This window comes from Heterocephalus glaber, unplaced genomic scaffold (assembly GCF_053883595.1).
Source record: "Heterocephalus glaber isolate CG9 unplaced genomic scaffold, H.glaber_assembly_v1.0 deba00000768, whole genome shotgun sequence".
In the NCBI taxonomy this organism is placed as follows: domain Eukaryota; kingdom Metazoa; phylum Chordata; class Mammalia; order Rodentia; family Bathyergidae; genus Heterocephalus; species Heterocephalus glaber.
In genome coordinates, this window is record NW_028258162.1 from 6,368,157 (window position 1) to 6,385,461 (window position 17,305).

At 41.8% G+C, this 17,305-nt stretch overlaps 1 protein-coding gene and 1 long non-coding RNA gene across 2 annotated transcripts in view; both read left to right on the forward strand.

Moving 5' to 3' along the window:
• Positions 1-6,186: 6,186 nt before the first annotated feature.
• The window catches only part of Plxdc2 (plexin domain containing 2), a 429,295-nt gene continuing 418,176 nt past the window's right edge, over positions 6,187-17,305 (forward strand). The window contains exon 1 of the mRNA XM_004859945.3: positions 6,187-6,437. Within this exon, the coding sequence (XP_004860002.2) occupies positions 6,326-6,437 (112 nt within the window). The 5' untranslated portion in view covers positions 6,187-6,325. The remainder of the gene's footprint in view (positions 6,438-17,305) is intronic.
• LOC147829074 (uncharacterized) overlaps positions 6,444-17,305 on the forward strand; it is a 117,437-nt gene continuing 106,575 nt past the window's right edge. Inside the window, exon 1 of the long non-coding RNA XR_015449662.1 lies at positions 6,444-16,827. This is a non-coding gene — a long non-coding RNA (uncharacterized LOC147829074). The remainder of the gene's footprint in view (positions 16,828-17,305) is intronic.

Here is a 17,305-nt window from a genome sequence, read left to right on the forward strand (position 1 = left end):
TTCATTCTTAGTAACATCAGAAAGACTCAAATAAGAATAAATGTAACACGAATAGTACCAGGTAGCTACATTAAAACTGAAAGAAAAAATTGGGAGACAATGTTGAAAGAAATTAAAGACCACCTAAATAGATGGAAAGGCATCCCATCCTAATGGATTGGAAGACTTAATTCTGCCAATATTGCAGGAATCCCCACATGAATCTACAGAGTGAATATAATCCTTTCCAAAACTTCACCTGCCTTTGTGGCATAAATGGGTGAGCTGACTCAAAAATTCATATTAATTCAGGGTAACCAATATAATCCTGAAAAGGAATCACAAAGTTGAAAGACACACTTCCCTATTTCCCTCTTACCAAAAAGCTACAGTAATGAAAACAGTTTGGCACTGATATAAGGACAGAGATAAACATCAATTAAAGAGAGTCCAGGAATAAACCTATATGTCTATGACCAATTGATTTTTAGTAATGATGTCAAGATCATCCAATGGGAAATAATTTTTCAAAAAATTGCCATAATAATTCAATGTACACGTGCAAGAGAATAATTTTGGTCCCCCTTCCTCATCTCAAATGTCAAAAATTACACAAAATTTATCTAAATGTAAAAACTAAAACTATAAAATTCTTAGCAGAAGGGGTAGGTGTAAGTCTTTGAACTTTGGCTTACCCATGGGTTTCTTATATGGATATCTAAAGCAGAAACAACCACAGAAAAAATATATGGCCTGGGTTTGTCAAAATATAAAAAAAAATGTGCATCAAAGAATACTATCAAGACAGGGAAAAGACAACCCGTAGAATGGGGAAAATGTTTGCAATTTGTATATGACAGGGGCCTGTAATATCTGTAATATTTACAGAACTCTTATAACTGAACAATGGAAAGTTAATTTCCCCAATTAAAAATGGGACAGGATTGGGTTAGACTGTTCTCCAGAGACACAGAAATGGCCCCTCAAGCCCATAAAGAGATGTTCAACATCACTATTATCTTTGTCATAAAATTTATTAGGAAAATCCAAGTCAAAACCATGGTAAGAGACCACTTCACACCAACCAGCATGTCTATAATTATTTAAAATCAACCAGCATGTCTATAATATTTTTAAAAGGCAAATATTAAGATCTGAAAAGAATAAGGAGAAATCGGGATCCCTTCCCATACAGTGGAATCCATGGAATAGCATGCTGAAACCTTGAACACATTACACTGAGCAGAATGGACATACCAAAGGGCATGTGTTGTGTGATTCCATTTATATGACATTGGAGAAGACCAGAATGAGTAAATCCATCGGGACAGGAAGTAGATAGATTAGTGTTTGGCAGGGGCTGGAGAAAGAGGACAATGGGAAATAACCATTAGTGGGTATGATGTTCCTTTTAGGGGTGATGAAAAAGTTGTGAATTAGACAGTAGCTTTGGTTCAATCACCTTGTGCACACATTAAAACCTAACGAAAAATATGTGCACTTTAAGAAAGTGAATCTTAAGCATGTACACTCTATCTCAATAAAACATTCATAGCGATGGAATTAGAATGAGGAAATTTAGGACAAAAGAAAAGATGAATGGAAGATGAGGAAGGAAATACAGCTTAAGGCAGAAAGGCTGAGTCAGAGCAGTGTGTTCAGCTTTGTGACTGAGAGCATTTTAGCAGCCAAAAGCCTGGTGACCTGAGCCAGGAGCTACAGCCCCACCAGGGTCTCTGCTTTGCAGGAGGACAACTTCTGGACCAGACACTCCACAGTTATTTTTTCCATATGGCTCAGATAGTTTGATCAGGTCAGAAAACAACTGGGTAACTAAGTCCCCAACAATAAACCTTTCAGCATTCTCCATTATTATGCATCATGCAGCAGATTCTTTAACACATTTACTTAATTTTTTAATTCACTAAGTGCTTGCTGAGCACTTGCCCACTTTCCTTTCTTTTCCCCCAAAATACAAGAGTTTAACTTGTCTTTGAGTGTAATAATTTTGGAAAAAGGGCTTTGTTTCTCCTACACACCATTGCTATTTAAAAGGAAATGTAAGATAATATCCCCATCCTCTTTAATAGCATACTATTCCACTTCATTAATTTCTTTTCTACTATTACAAGTCGCTCCTTTTTGTGCTTGACAATTTATTGGTCACAAATATTTTAGCTTATTAAGATTCAGGAAGAAGACTATTAAGTGTAACCCATTTTAGTGCAGTATATTATTTCATCACAAATATGGCAAATAGAATTGTTGTTAATTTCATCTAAATAGTAAATGTTGCATTGATATATGGCCAAAAGAGGTAAGTATTCTTGCATGATAAATATTCTTATTAAAAAACTGTGATGTACCCAAGTTTGATCCCCGATACCAAAAAAACAAAACAAAAACTGTAATGTTAACTGATAAGTGGATTTTTAATGCTTATTTGATTCAAAATATCCTACCCCCAAACATTCTACTTAAAAATATAAAGAACAAAAAGCTAAAATAGCCACTGAGAGTACAATAAATTCTCTGTTGTTTCTGACAGCAGGTCAGCCAAGGTGAACAAATGAGCCTCATAATTGCATAGCAGTTCAAAAAATTAGCCCTATCAAATGAGCAGGGAGAAGAAAAAGCTAGAGACTAGAGGAAAGGTCATAATATTAGGACTGAATAAAAGCAGCTCACTAATAGCAATGGCCCTTCATCCGACAGCACTTGTAGAAAGTTTGAACAAATACTGTTAATGTGAAGAGAAATTATTTTCTGAAATAATATTTTTTTAAAAGATTACAATAAGTGCAGAGCACTGCACGGCTTCTGTTGCATCTCATTTTTTCTCCAAGTGAGTGTGCTGTTTTCTTAAGCATCCTGTGAGCCAAGTTTCAATTTAGGACAGCTCCTAGGAAACACAACATCATTAACAGTAGGAGGAGGGAGGAGATGGTTAATTGCAAGTACCTTTATACAGATATAATTGCACTTGGATGAGTAAAAATCTCTCTGAAGGTTGTGGAGATAAGAAATTGCAAACAGGTTTGTGGTCTGAAGCGATAATAGCTCAGGTCTATTATTTGCTTAAACTTCTGTGTTGTTAAGATTGATTCTGCTGTTTGATCTTAAAGGATAGAGTGGCCTGTGAATTCTAGACCTTTGTCATGGACAAAGAACAAGTATGACTGACAATTCCTGATTCATTCATTCCTTGAGTGTTTGCTCAAATTAAGCCAGTGAGTAAAAGAACTAGCTTTTCATTTCTGGAAAATATAGTAAACATACTCACTCATTAGACACCTCTCTTGTGTCAGATGAAAGGAGATGAAACATTTCCCACAACATCTTACTTTGTCACTATGAAAGTGACACCATGGTGAAAATGTATATAGCAGTCTGAATTTAGCCACAATGTACATGACTTTTAATTAGCCATAATTGTATGAGTAGCCAACTCCATTTCAGCTGAACACATTCCCTGTGTATGTTTTCTCTTTGTTACTTGCTACAGTGTAAAGGAAAAATACATGTTTACACATAATTATTGGTTGACATGTAAGGCAAAGTATCACAATGATGATACTTTCTTAGTTCTGAGCACTACTGCATACAGTGCATGACTGACTTTTGCACATTTGTATCTTCACTCATATTTAAGTGTGTTCTATATGTGCAACTCTTCGGAATAAGATAAAGACAGGACAAAACAATGTATTTAAATAGCACAGTGAGAGAGACCAACAAATACAGGTCTGTCCAGGCTGGCCTGGAATTACCGGTTGGCTCTCTTCCAACTTTTGGTGAGTTTTAAGATATATAGCCTCAGGAAGGCAAAGCATTGCTGACAACAAACAAGAAAAATTAAAATTACTGATCTGCATATACAGTAATAAAAGGAAAAGAAGAAAATGCCAGTAGGATGAGGTGGGGCCTTATTTCTTCTCAGAGAAACACCCTTCTCTCCTACGAAATGGGGAAACTCACCTGGTTAAAGAGAAGTACTTTTTTTGAATACTAGGTTTGCCATAATTTTGCCTATTATGGGAACTGGAACTCAGAAGGGAGTACAGAAGGGTTTAGGAAGCTTTATACATGGATTCCTGAAGTAGTGACCTCTCTGGGGGATGCGGAGAAAAAAACCCCAACATCAGTTAAAAATACAATCGAGTTTTGATTAGAAGGCTGAGACTTCAGTCTTGCTAAGTAGGGAAGTATTCCAGGTACTCACATTCAGACGTAGCATGACATAGCAGTCAAAAACACATGGTTAAGCAGAAATAAAAGCCAAGTTTCCTTAGTGTGGGGGGGAAACGTTCAGGAGAGATCAAGGTTCTTGACATAAGGGATGCAGTGATGACATAGTCATGTGTTTATATGTATATATCTGTGGCTATGAAATGAAGAACAAATTGCGTTTCATATTAGGGAAAATATGTTATATTTCTGTTTCAAATGAGAGAGGCATTCCTTGAGCATCAGATTTGCAGAGGGGACTGACTGGTTATCTGAATCCAGTTCTACCGAGTTTTGTGACAAACCGTGGTCCCTGATGTTACCATCAGTAAGCTCTTCAAAGCATGGAATGTCTCGGACATGCACAGCCTAAGAGGATCTTTTGAACCCAGAACTGGACTCTTGGCCTCCCTCTTCTTCAAGAAACACAGAGCCACGTACTTCGTGGTAGGAAATGTTCAAAGAATGTTCGGTAGACGAGGTGAACTCTTGCATTGCTAGGACTCCATAGGAGCGACCCGGAGAATCTCCCCATCAGATGCAGGGCAACCGAGGCTAGGAGATTAGATGCCCCTTAGTCACGGGGGGGGGGGGGCATTCTGGCCAGGACTACTGGCTCTGGAACATTTGCTTTTTAACAAATAGACTTGGCTGCTCTTCTTTCTTTCTAGCCCTTGAAAATTAGGCTAACTGTATGCAAAGTAAGATAAAAACGAATCAGAGGGCCCGAAAGGGTTAACAGTGGAGCAAACCGAAGAGCTGAAAAAAACCAACAAACTGGCTAGGGAAAGCCCGTCAAAGCCCCCTTCGGAAGGAAGCTCAATAGGCCTCCTGTTCCTTTAAACTCTCGCTTTCGCTCCCGCTGCTACTTTGCAAAGCTGGGCGGCGGCGGCAGGACCACGCACAGCGAGCCACCTCCTACTTCGGCCGGGGGTCCGCGGGAGCTCGGCGGGGTCAGTCACCCCACGGCTCCGAGTGCGTCCCTCACACCCCGGCCGCTGACAGACACAGCCTCCCGGAGAGCGCGCTGTCCTTAACCCCTGGGCGCCCAGGAGGACCCCGCACCCGCCGCGCCGGGATTCCCTGGCAGCCTGGCCCCGCGGAGGCCGGAGAGCCAGGTGGGTGCGCAGTGCGCGTGCCGTACGCGCGGATGGCGCCCCCCTCGGCGCGGAGGTGGCGCTCTGGGCCCGCGCGCGGCCGGGGCTGCCCTCTCGCCCCCGGCTTGGCTTCCTCGGCTTCCTCAGCCGGCGACTCCTCTGCCAGCCCCGAGGAGAGTGCTGCCATTGGACAGGTCGGTGCCGGCTGCCGCTGTCGGGAGGAAGGTGGGAGCAGCCTGAGGAGCGAGGGGGAGGGCGCAGGGAGGCGGGAGGAGGTGCAGCCGCGGATCTGGCAAATTGCGAGCCGCCTGCCCTCCCCGAAGTGCGGAGCCGGGGCGCGGAGGAGCGCGGCGGTGGCGCCTCCTCCGCCACCAAACTCCGGGGCTCGGCAGGGCTCGGGCCACCTCCTCCTCTTCGCCGGGAGGCGCCCTCTCCGGACCCTCCAGCCCAGCTTTCCCTGCGCCCTTCCTCTCCGTCTCTCCGAACCCGCTTCCCCTCCGGCTCCGGACCTCAGGCTGCAGCCCCGGACCCGGGCTCAGCTCCCGGCGCTGCCCGGCGGCCGGAGAGGACGCGCGCCCCGCGCCGGGCGAAGCCCAGAAGGAAAACTTGTCGGGGGCTCCGCCGGGGCCGCCCTCCCGGGACCGGGGAAAGTTCCTCCGGAGCCCGCGGCCCCTGGATCTGAGGCGGCACCGGCGCCCGCAGGGAAGCGGAGCGGTCTCGACCCCAGCGCGGCGCCCCGTGGGCGCTCGGACGCCGCCGTCTGCGGGCTCCGGGTGGCGCTGCTCGGCGGAACCTGGTCTGCGAGCCCTGGGTGCGAGTGGCTTTCCCGCCGGCGGCGGTTCGGTGCCCGCGCCGGCTTGAGGTCTGCAAGTTGCAGGGAGACCCCGGGGTCCGGGAGCGCGCGCTCCGCTCGCCTTCCCCGCGACGCTCGCCGGGCCCAGCCCCAGCCCGAGAGCTCCCCGCCCGAGCCCGGGACGCCGAGGAAGGAGCGGCGGGACGCGCAGGGAGGTCGCGGCGCAGGCATGGCGCGGCCCCCGAGGCCCGAGCTGGCCGCCGCGGGAGTTGTGCTACTTTGTCACTTTCTCGCCGACGGGATCCAGCTCGCCGAGGGGAAGCCCGGAGGCCGAGGCAGAGGTGAGACGCCGCGGCGCGGGGGCTTTGCGCGCGCCTGGGGCCCCGGGACCCGGGCCCGGCCCGACCGCTCCGGCTCCCTCCACTCCGCCTGGGCGGGGGCGGTGCCGGCCCTGCGCGGAGCTCCGAGCGGACCTGCCGAGGGCGCGCACGGAGGGCGCCGGGTTGGGGCGCGGAGGAGGTGGCAGAGATGGGGCGGGTGAGCCCGTAGGTCCGGCGGCTCCTCGCCCTCCGCCCGCGGGCCCTGCGGACAGCGCGGCTTCTCCGACGGCCCCGACCCCGCTCCCAGCCAGTTGCGCGTCGCGGGGAGACCGCGCTCGGGTCCCGCGCTCCGCTCCCCTGGTGCCCTTCCGCGAGGAAAGTGAGAAACGGAGACCTGGGCAGCAGTCTGTACCCGCGGGTAGACTTCAGGGAGAGGTACTAGGAGCAGAAGACACTTGGAGGGAAGAGAAGAGACAAAAACTTCTGGTTAGGCTAAGCAGTGTGCGGTTCGGTTTTGCTCGGCGCGTGTGCGTTTAACGTGCGAGGAGAGGCCATGGCAGAGGATCCCTCGGGAGGCACACCTGTGTCCCCTACTGGGAACGCGAGTCACAGGTGGAAAGCCAGCGAGGGCACCTGGAGATTCCGGGTGGGCCAGTATTGGAGGAAATCTTTGAGTACATTTTTATCAAGCTGAGACCCAAGTGTAAACACTGCGACTGTCCCCAGTGTGAATTTTTACAGAGAAAGCGCAGATATTTTCTCCGTGCTTCTGTTTATGATTGGAGGGAGGGAGGGTGTGTGTGTGTGTGTCTGTGTGTGTGCGCGCGTGTGTGTGCGTGTGCTGGGGCTGCTGCATATAATGACAACACTTGGAGATCTGAAAATAAAGTGCACATTTCCAGGATGATGTTGCTTATTACCTGTAAACTGTTTTGCATTGCTGGACATAGGTCTTTTGTGACTGGTATGATTTATTTATCCGGCACATTTCATTGGTTGAAAACAATAATACTGTTACCTCTCCAGATAACTGCACCGAGTAAAAAGTGCAGCAGTACTTTCTACCGGCATATTCTGGGCTAGATAAATACTTAAAGAAAGCAATTTCACATAGGAGATTAGAAGGGGGAAGGTGTGCCAAAATACAAACCACATTGTTTATTTTAAAACTTCTTTGCAACTGGGAGCAAATAATGCATTTTCACTGAAAAATAAAAGACAAGTCAGCAAATACTCACCCCCCCAAACTTTTCTCATTATTAATGCTACTGAGGATGCAATATCCAAACATATACATGTCAAATAAATTGGAATTCCAAGTTCTCATATTGATGCAATTCATTCCACTCTGAGATTGACCAGATAATTAAAGGCTTTGGCTTTGAGGAATATAAAATGCTTAGTTTGTCAACATAAATGTACCAATACTTTAATCTCATTTATTATTTCTCGGGGAATGCTGGTCTTAGAACAGGATTTAGTAAAAAAAAGAGTGGTTTTAAATGTCTTGGCAGTTTCTGGGAGACATTATTATAAGCTGACCTAGCTTCCTTCTAGGGCATCTGTCTACATGTAGTCTTACGAAATAATCTTGGAATTTGATTGTTAGCCTACAGAAGATATAAAATATACTAAGATGTAATAGAAAAAAATTTTTTCATTGTAAAATAGCCTATGTAAAAGTTCAGTGCCTCGACAGAGAATCCAGAAGTCTTGAAATTTAGCATGTAGCAACCAAGATTTTTGTTACAGACATTTTGGCACAGGATGAAAAAAACATCTGATTTCATAACAGGGACATTTTATTATGCATTACTTTAGTCAATGCTGTAGTTGGTTTTATTGCCAGCAGAGGGCAAGGAAACTGCTAATTCTGTTTTTCCTCTTTCTAATATTTCTGTTTTGGAGGCAAGAAGTTTATGTTCAGCGTGTTGTTTATGCTTAGTTTAGCTGTTCTTTCTCTGGTTGGATTTTGTTTTTTTGTTATTTTCTGCTTTCACTGGGTTAAATACTTTAGTTTGAAATATGAATTTGTAGAGTTTATTATGAAAGTAGCCTTGTTGAGATTCTCTCACTAATGTCAAGTTCCGGTGTGCTTGTATACCTAGAGCAAAATACCGTATTTTACCAGAGAATTCATTCAAGTGAATAGTTCCTATAAAACTAGCATGGGTCAGATTATTGAAAAATGACAGGTTGGGGCTGGGGATTTAGCTCGGTGGTTCTGCCACCTGCCTCACAAGCACAAGGTCCTGAGTTCGATCTCCTGTACCCCCCCCCCCAAAAAAAGGTTATTTGTATCTCTCGATGACTTGTGCCTCCATATACAAATTCAAAATGTGAAACATGGGATCATTTCCTTTTAGAGAATGAACATAAGCTGTAGCCCAAATTTGAGAATGTTTGGACTGAAACCTAACGTAGTTCTAGAACATTTATAACAAAGGTAAGGTTTTTTGTTCGTGGATGATGGCATGGGGGTTTGGAATTATAATTGAAAATTTTGTGCATTTTGTTATGTTTGATTTTCACTAATAGATCTTATTATATCTTACTAGGAAGAGTGGGCCTGTATAAAGCTGAGTAAAGCAAGAAATTAACATGCTCCAAATAGGTTTCTTCTCTATAAGAATCAAATTTCCCATGCAGGCAGATAGAAAATATGTATTTTAAAATTATTTTTGACCCTGTGTTTTCTTTCTAAAAGGCGTAGCCTATTGCAGAAACAGTATGTTTTTAAAGAGGGATGCTTTGGTCTACAAGCATTGTCATAAGATCTCAAGTCTTCGGCTGTTTCTCTGCATCATGGAAACAGCCTCTTTGCTCATGGTCCTCAAGACAGTGACCCTATGTCCTCATGCCTCCCCCTCCCCCGGGCCACCATATTCTGTAGCTTGTCACAGTGTTTCTTGAGCATGTACCATGCATTCCTACCTCTCCCTTCCCTAACTCCACCTCCATCCATCCGCCTTCCACTTTCTCCTTACGTTCATCCCCAGTGACACCCCACACAGGAGGAAATACTGTCTCAGTGCCTTCTCTAGTGAACTTGCCTGACTCTGATATGGAGGACTTTTCTTTTCTTCCATTTTTGCATCTTACTTATAAAATCTGTTAGAGGAGACCTCGTGTTCTTGAGGTCAGGGACGATGGTCATTCATTTCTGAATCTCCTGCAGCATCCTACCATACAGGCATGCAATAAATAGTTGTTAAACTGAATAGAACCGAACAGAACTGTAGTTCAAGCTGAATTATTGACTTCAATACTACCTTGACAGACACGCCTCCCCCCTTTAATAGTTCTCACCCTATAAATTTCTCATCAGTAACATGGGAGTGAGTTTAGAAATTATCTTCATGGTATATAGTTTAAAACCAGAGGATAGGATCCAGATGTCTGTCAAATGGATCTAATGCTTCTGGTGTATGGTTTCTTACCTTAAACTTGGTATTAGTAGGTAAAGCTTCAAGCAGTTTTTTCTAGCATTTGTCTTTTCTATTGATTTCATGCATGACCGCATGTTCATCGTATCTTAATTTAATATCTTAAATTATAGCATACACACATATCTATATCCACATGTCTCTGTGTTTATGTGGTGCTGTTCTATATTTTTCACTAGAGATGCAAACTATTAAATAATTGTGATTCTTTGTGAAACTGCTTTTGAACTGAACTGTGCTTAGTCCTCAGGCCATTAAGTTATCCTGAACCAGGCTTTAAAAACTTAGTATGTATTGGGCTGGAGTACTACCTCAGTGGTTGAATGCTTGCCTAGTACATGTGAGGCCCCCAGTTTAATCTTCAGCACTTGCACAAACACAAACCCCCACATACAGACACACACACACACACACAAACACGTTCAAATCTTAGCCTCATAAAACTTGCTTTGGCAGCTGTTGTGGGTATTGTGCAATACACGATATTGACAGCAATAAGGAAATAAGAGAGATAAGGAGGGAGAGACCTTGTGTTTCAATAGCAGTCACGGTTCCTCCTGTTGAACTGATCTGCTTATGTCCTCTGCACACTATGCTTTGTCGCCTTTTAACAGTTGGGGTTTTGAAAGCACAGAGCGACCCACCTCCAGCAAGTACGTAAACCTCCTGACTTACACTTCGTGTACTTCCGCACCCACTTCATCGTCTCTCTCTGTTTGGAGATAGTTTGTCCTTGCAAAACCTCATGTAGATGTTTGTTCCTTCATGTAGCAGTGAGTGCTGAGAAATTGTGGAGCGTTTTAGAGGTGGTTGGGTCATTAAGAGGATTGATGTAGTTCTCTGGGACTAGATTAGCTACTATGACAGCAGGTGGTTATGAAGGGTGGCCACTCCATGTGTTTTATTTCTTCTTACCCTTATGTTCCTCAGCTGTGCTATGATGCATTCCAGATCCTTATCAGAAGCCAGGCAGATGCTGGTTTCCTGCTCTTGGATCCTCAGCCACCAGAACCATGAGCTACATACGTTTCTTACCTCTATAAGTTAGCTTGACTCAGATATTCTGTTATAGCAACAGAAAATGGACCAAGACACTACTTTTTCTCATTTAAAATCGTTACAACGTATTTTGTTTAGAGATGGAAAGTAAGTTAAAAGTCTAGTTGTATAATATAGTTATGTGTTAATACCTTGCTTTCCAGATTTCTCTTTTTTTTCATTAAGTTTATTGGTACATTTTAGGTATACAATATGATGTCATTCATCATTGGGATCTTGTACCTTTACATGATGTATCTTGGTTCTTATTTTTTTTCCCCATTCCCCCGCCCTCTCTCCTACCCCTCCACCCCTCTCTATTTACAAAAATTTGTTTCCATTTTTTCCTTCTTTTCTCATATTTTTTTCTTTCTCTTCCCCCGCTCCCCACTTCCCCTTCCACTTTGGACCTTTTCTTCCTATTTCGCATTATCTATTACACATTTTGGTCCTCCTTTACACTTTTAGTTTCTCACACCTGAGAAACTATTCGGTATTTCTGACAAATTCCATCCTTTTACCTTCATTGTCAGTGCGCTTTTTCCTCAAAGCCTTTATTTTCTGTAGAGTACTCCATTCTGAGAGGTCTTTCTTCAGTGAGAGTCACACAGGGTGCTTTCTTGCATTTTCTCCCACACAGCGAGTCTGTTTAGCTGAGGAAGTTAGTATGGAATGACAGACTATGCAATGATCCTTTTCTTAAGTCATTTCTCCTCTTTATTATGTCATTTGCCAACTGGCCAGATGAGCAGAATTACTAGCTGAGAAAACAAAATCAAAGTATAAAATACTTCATGTTTAGAACGTGTGAATTCATTTCATATTTGTTCTTTGGGTTTTTTATTTTTCTATGTCTTATTAGAAAAGTGGGAATATATGGGAGATAGTTAGGTTTTGTATGTTTACACAGAACTGGAGTCTTGTCTGAGTGCTGTCTGGTATTAGCCTGGCCTGTTAAAGACTGCAGATCTGAACAAGGGGTCAGACACTGTGTGACTAGCTTGAAATCCAGATTTTAATCCCTTCCCCCAGAGGCCAGACAAACAGATCTAAGCATTAATAGTTCTCCTTCACCCGCTAAGTTAAAATAGTCTGGGATCGCTGTTTCTGCTTCGGTTTTAATAGAGGGTAGTTTGCGATTTTTGTCAAGAGAGAATCGCAAAGGCAAAGACACAAACTGCCTCCCATTTTACTTTTCTGAGATCTTACTACTTGGTTCCTCTCCACTGGCTATTCTTCACGCATTCATGGAACATTTTCTTTAGAATTCATATTGGTCAAGGTCTCATCCTTTAGATAAGGTGTGTGGTCCATTGCAGGTTTGAGCATATTGAGAGAATATTAAGAATTTGCCCTTTGGGTAAACTGCATAAGAATCTGGATATTTAAAAGTAAAATTTCTACTTATTCCTTGGAGGGTTGAGTGATAGGGAATGTCTAAATAAAGTGGATATACTTTCTTAAAGTGTGATGATTGGTAAGTACACCCTGGATTATTTCGGTTGGGGCAGTATGTTCTGTGGCTCAGAATATTGAACCTCAATGTGCAGTGGTGTTTTTTGGGTGCTAGTGATTATGCTTCTGTGAGTACATGTATTATTTACAGGAGCTCCCAACCATTTTTTAATCCTGAAACTATTTATAGGAACACATAATTATTTATTTCTCTGGAAGGGTAGTAGCACAATTTATCATTTTAGAATATGAAAATCACAAATAATAACGATTTTCAAGATGTGAAACAGGCTTTTAGGTGTATTTATTGTACAGATCATGCTGAATCCATTCTATGTACTTGCTTAATTCTCTCCAAAATTGAAGCTACCACCAGCCTACCTGCTTATTTATTTAGTGTATTTTGTTCATGTGTTGGCCCCCGACCTTCCTGTAGGCAGAGCTGGGCACAAATCCAGTATTTCATTTGACTTCCTTTGGGCTGCCTGTGTCTCTTCTCTTCTGCTATCTCTTTCCTTCTATACTTTAAGAAAAGTCTGCACACAAATTGCATGAATATAATCTGCATTGCAAAATATTCCTAGCAAAGAAAATGCAAAATGACTCTCACTACAGTCATGTTCTCAATGCATATGAGTTCCTAGTATCTAAGGACTACTGCCCTGAACTTTTGATTTAAAAAACCAAGTAAACCTCTTAATTATTTGGCTAGTCCATTGTTTTATGTGCATGGTTAGCTAAAATATACTATATATATGTAGTTTTTTTCAAGGTTTATGTCTTCTTAAATAGTTACAGAGCTGTTTTCATTCTCACTACTTACTATTTATCTAGGTTCTAGGAATGCATACCTTTGAATGTTTTTGTAAGTTAGCCATTTAATTTGGTAATTTCAGGAATTAAAATATTGAACTAAGACTTACTGGTTGTGTCTTTGTATATTTGTTTTTTGATTCCTGTTGGGATCAAAAATAGGAAGTTTCATTTGTTTTTTGTCACTCAAGAAAAGTTTAAAGAATACTCTATCACCTTTCAGAAAACTCCAGATGCCCTCTGAAAATAAAGTTGAATTATAAGGTTAAAAAAAATCCATTTCACACTGTACTTGGGAAGCATTCTTACTCTATTACAAAGCTATTGCTCAATTTTTTTACTTTTAAATACTGTGGTAGTGTAACATCATAGTATAGTATATGTCTTACATAGTGTATATTTGTACCTTTTTGATTCATAACTTGCATTTTAAAATGTTACAGTTTTAAAATTATTTACTTTACTCAAATTAAATGAATTTATGAATACTTTTCACCTTACTTGAGGTATGAGTAAATACATTTCCTGTGTCAGAGTACTGTGGTCCCATATGTCAATATGGCGACATATGGGTATGTTATGAAACAGTTTTGGTTGAGGCTGAGTTGGGCACATCACGTCTGCTCATTGTTGGCAGTTGCATGTAATTCTGTTGGTTCTAATTTTCCCACTGATTGATATATGCAGCCTTCCATCGATGGGTAATGAATGCTCTTGTGAAAGATTCATCTGGGAGTCCTTCGTTACATCTCTTCATGCACTTGGGCAGATGTTAATCAGCGTACATTTAGGGCCATATTCATGGCTTCCCAGGCTTGTGAATATTGTACTTTTAAAAAAATAGTTACTACAGTAAGCCCTGCTGAGATAATATACTGGAAAGATAAAGAGGGTGCCCGTAATTATCCTTGTGCTGATGTTATACAGGCTTATTCACTATGGTTTTGTGAGTCTTTGTATCTAATGGGGGCAAACTCACCTTCTTGGCCTTTGATTGAAATCGTATTAAATCTTGGGGTCATTTTGTAAAGAATTCATTCTCTCAGTAACTAAGTAATGATGTCATTTCTTTCCTACAACATCAAAGAGATGGCATAATTACCACAGCACTTCATAACAAAATGTTCACCGTGACTATTTGGCAGTGACCTTCAGTTGAAAGGATGGGCCAGATTACACACCAGCGCTGTTTCCTGGTCAGTCGTCAAACTCACCATAAATCCTAGCTAGTCCTTAGAAACCTAGGGGAGAATCAGAAGTTAATTATAATGAACAGTTCATCGTGGGGAAGGAGTGGTTGTTTCTGTCTTCTTAGGAACTGCTGCAAGGAAGGGATGAGCTCCCGGAAAACAGCACATGGAAATGACTGCATTTTTAGTGTCCCTGTAGCAGCCCATCTCTGGAGTCACAGAGTTCGAACCCAAAGTCTACTGCCCCTTAAGAAACAGCACTGGTGAGAAGAATAACTTCCCTGGATTTAGGATTCTCTTTCGTGTTTACTTATTAGCTAATTAATTTCAATTCCATGGGAGATTTACGATAAAGAATACACTTGACAAATTACTACCATTGTAATGCCAGCAGAACTTATTATTTTATTTAAATGACAAGCATTTACAATTAGAGGTTGGAGCTTCGTCTGTCATCAGCACAGTTTGACTTGGCTATTGCTCTGAGCTTGTGAGTGGTGATGCTAGTGTTTGTAAACCAGGAGTCAATGGGCGAGCCGAGCAGCCTGTTTTATTTCTTTGTTGTTTAGCCTTCATTATCTTTTTAACATCTGTTGTTCATTTCCGATATTTTTCTTTTTTTTTTTTTTTTTTTTGGTACCAGGGATTGAACTTGGGTCCTTGTGCTTGCTCAGCAGGTGGTGAAACCAATGAGCTAAATCCCCGGCCCAATTTCAGATATTTTTAAAAACAAGCATGATTCAAAGTCACTCTGCAGATGATAGTCTTAGTCATTGTCTGGGAATTGCCTAACAGGTCTTTCCAGGAAGCCAGATGTGGGTAATCTCAGTGTTGTCCCGTTGTTTTTAGAAGAGACATTTGTTAAATGGTCACAGCCAGTAATGAGCTGGTTTCTTTCTTTTTTTTAAAACTGAACACTGGTGTTTGAATTTCCTCCATCCTTACTCCAGTAATCCTTTCTGGCCTAATTTATGTCAGTAATTTCCTACCTTGCCTTCAAAATTGTTCTGTTGGAATCCAGTCTCCATTCCAGAATTCAAAAGTCCTTTGTGTGATGGTCTTCTGGTGCTGTCAGTCCTGGATTGAAAATGCTTTTGTGTCTTCCTGTTGCCCTTGCACTCAATAATCTGTTCTTGTTTTTCTTCTCAATGTTCAAATTCTTTACTTTCTCCTCCTCCCCAGGTTTCTTGCACTGTCTCCCCTCTAAAATTCTGCTCATGCTGTTACCTCAGTTCTTCCATCGCTGTTTTGGCTATTTGTTCTCCAGGCCTTAACTTAGACTTAATTTTTGGTATAGTGAACTTTTTCTTAGTGATTCTCCCCCAAGCACTAATGTTAAGCTAAGAACCTTACCAAAGTGCACTCTCTGCGTCTTTATCAGTAGCATCGTTACTTTTGCCCATGCTTGGCTGGAGACTGTTAGACGTCAGAGACATCTGGGACTGATCCTGATTGTTTCACTGGCTCCAAGGACAAGAAGGAAGCCTCCTTTGAAAATGTGTTTAATGAAAGAATCTGGTTAGTTAGTGTTCTACTTGTATAATGGTACTGCATTTGTCCAGATCACTCAGTTAAAGTCTTCAAGCCTTCTTTCTGTAATATTTTTCAGGCAACTTTTTTAAAAAATTGTAATTTTTGTTAACATGATGCTTTGGGTTTAATTATCAATAGCAAAATTTCTAGACAAGCCAGATGTTGAATGATTGCAGAGTCTGGGAAATTGCCACATGTTTTTATGAAGAACTGAGAATTAAAGGATGGCTTAGGAATGAACCCGTCATATAATAAGAAGCCAGGAAAAATAGAGAAAGGGATACTTTATAACCAGTCTTATCAAAAGTAGTTTTAAATTTCTAAGCTTTGTAAATTGGCATAGCACTTCAAAGACCCTAGAATGAAAGATTTTAATCTTTTTTAATGATTTATAACCCAATATCTTTGAATTGTCTGATGAAACATTAAAATTGGTTAATTTCCTTCTTTGGAAAAAATTCATAGTTTAAAAGGACATATGAATATAACAATGAAATAGAGACTGAGTCATGCTATTTGTATAGCCAGATTCATAGGTATCTCAAAGTGAAATATTCCCCGACTCGATATTTTAGATATTTTTAAGATATAAATTACTGAGCATTATTAAACTTGTTTTTCAAGAAAAGAGTCTAAAAGATCTCTTAGTACTGCATTCGGTGGTGTGGGCAAACTTTTTTTTTCAGGGTCTTAAATGTGATACAGTTACTCTGGTTTTTATCAGTTCTGGCCAGCATCCTTCTTCTATGCAACAGTTTGTTTTTGTTATTCTCAAAGCACATTTTTCCCGACTCTAGTTTTTATCTTTATTTTTCTGGAAGTGTTCCTCACCGTTCCTGCTGTCTTACCCAGGGTGTGCTGTGAACATCTGATGTTTTTATCTACTCTTTACCTGGCACCGCTTCCCCTGTTCTAGTGACAGCGTCCTCTCCTCAGGTAAGAGTGTCCTAGGTTTTCCTGGGTGTCTTAAGGTAGTGTCATACATCCCCAGGCTTCAGCATGTGTCCCAGTGCTGGCCACTCATGATCCCCCTTTGTTCTGGGCTTTACTAGGACAATCAGTCCTTATCTGAATGTCATATGTGTATTCTGATGGAGGGAAGGTCTGTTTATTTTTTACTTCCAAATTTCTGTATTGGGAAGATAGAAATCTGAATCCCTCTATAGACAACCACGGACCTCCTAATAGAGTACATCAGAAAATTCCAATTTTGAGTTGGGACTTCTTACATTCAAAGCGACTCGGAAAGTACATCAGTGTTTCAGTTATATTGCTATTTGTATAATTATTTGATTCAGACTTTTCTGTCCGCTACATTACAAGCTGTGTCAGCTTACAAACCATGTTGGTTTCATTTCCTTGTATAAGATAAATTTTTTTACAATAAGAAGATATTTTAATATTTCAATTTCAG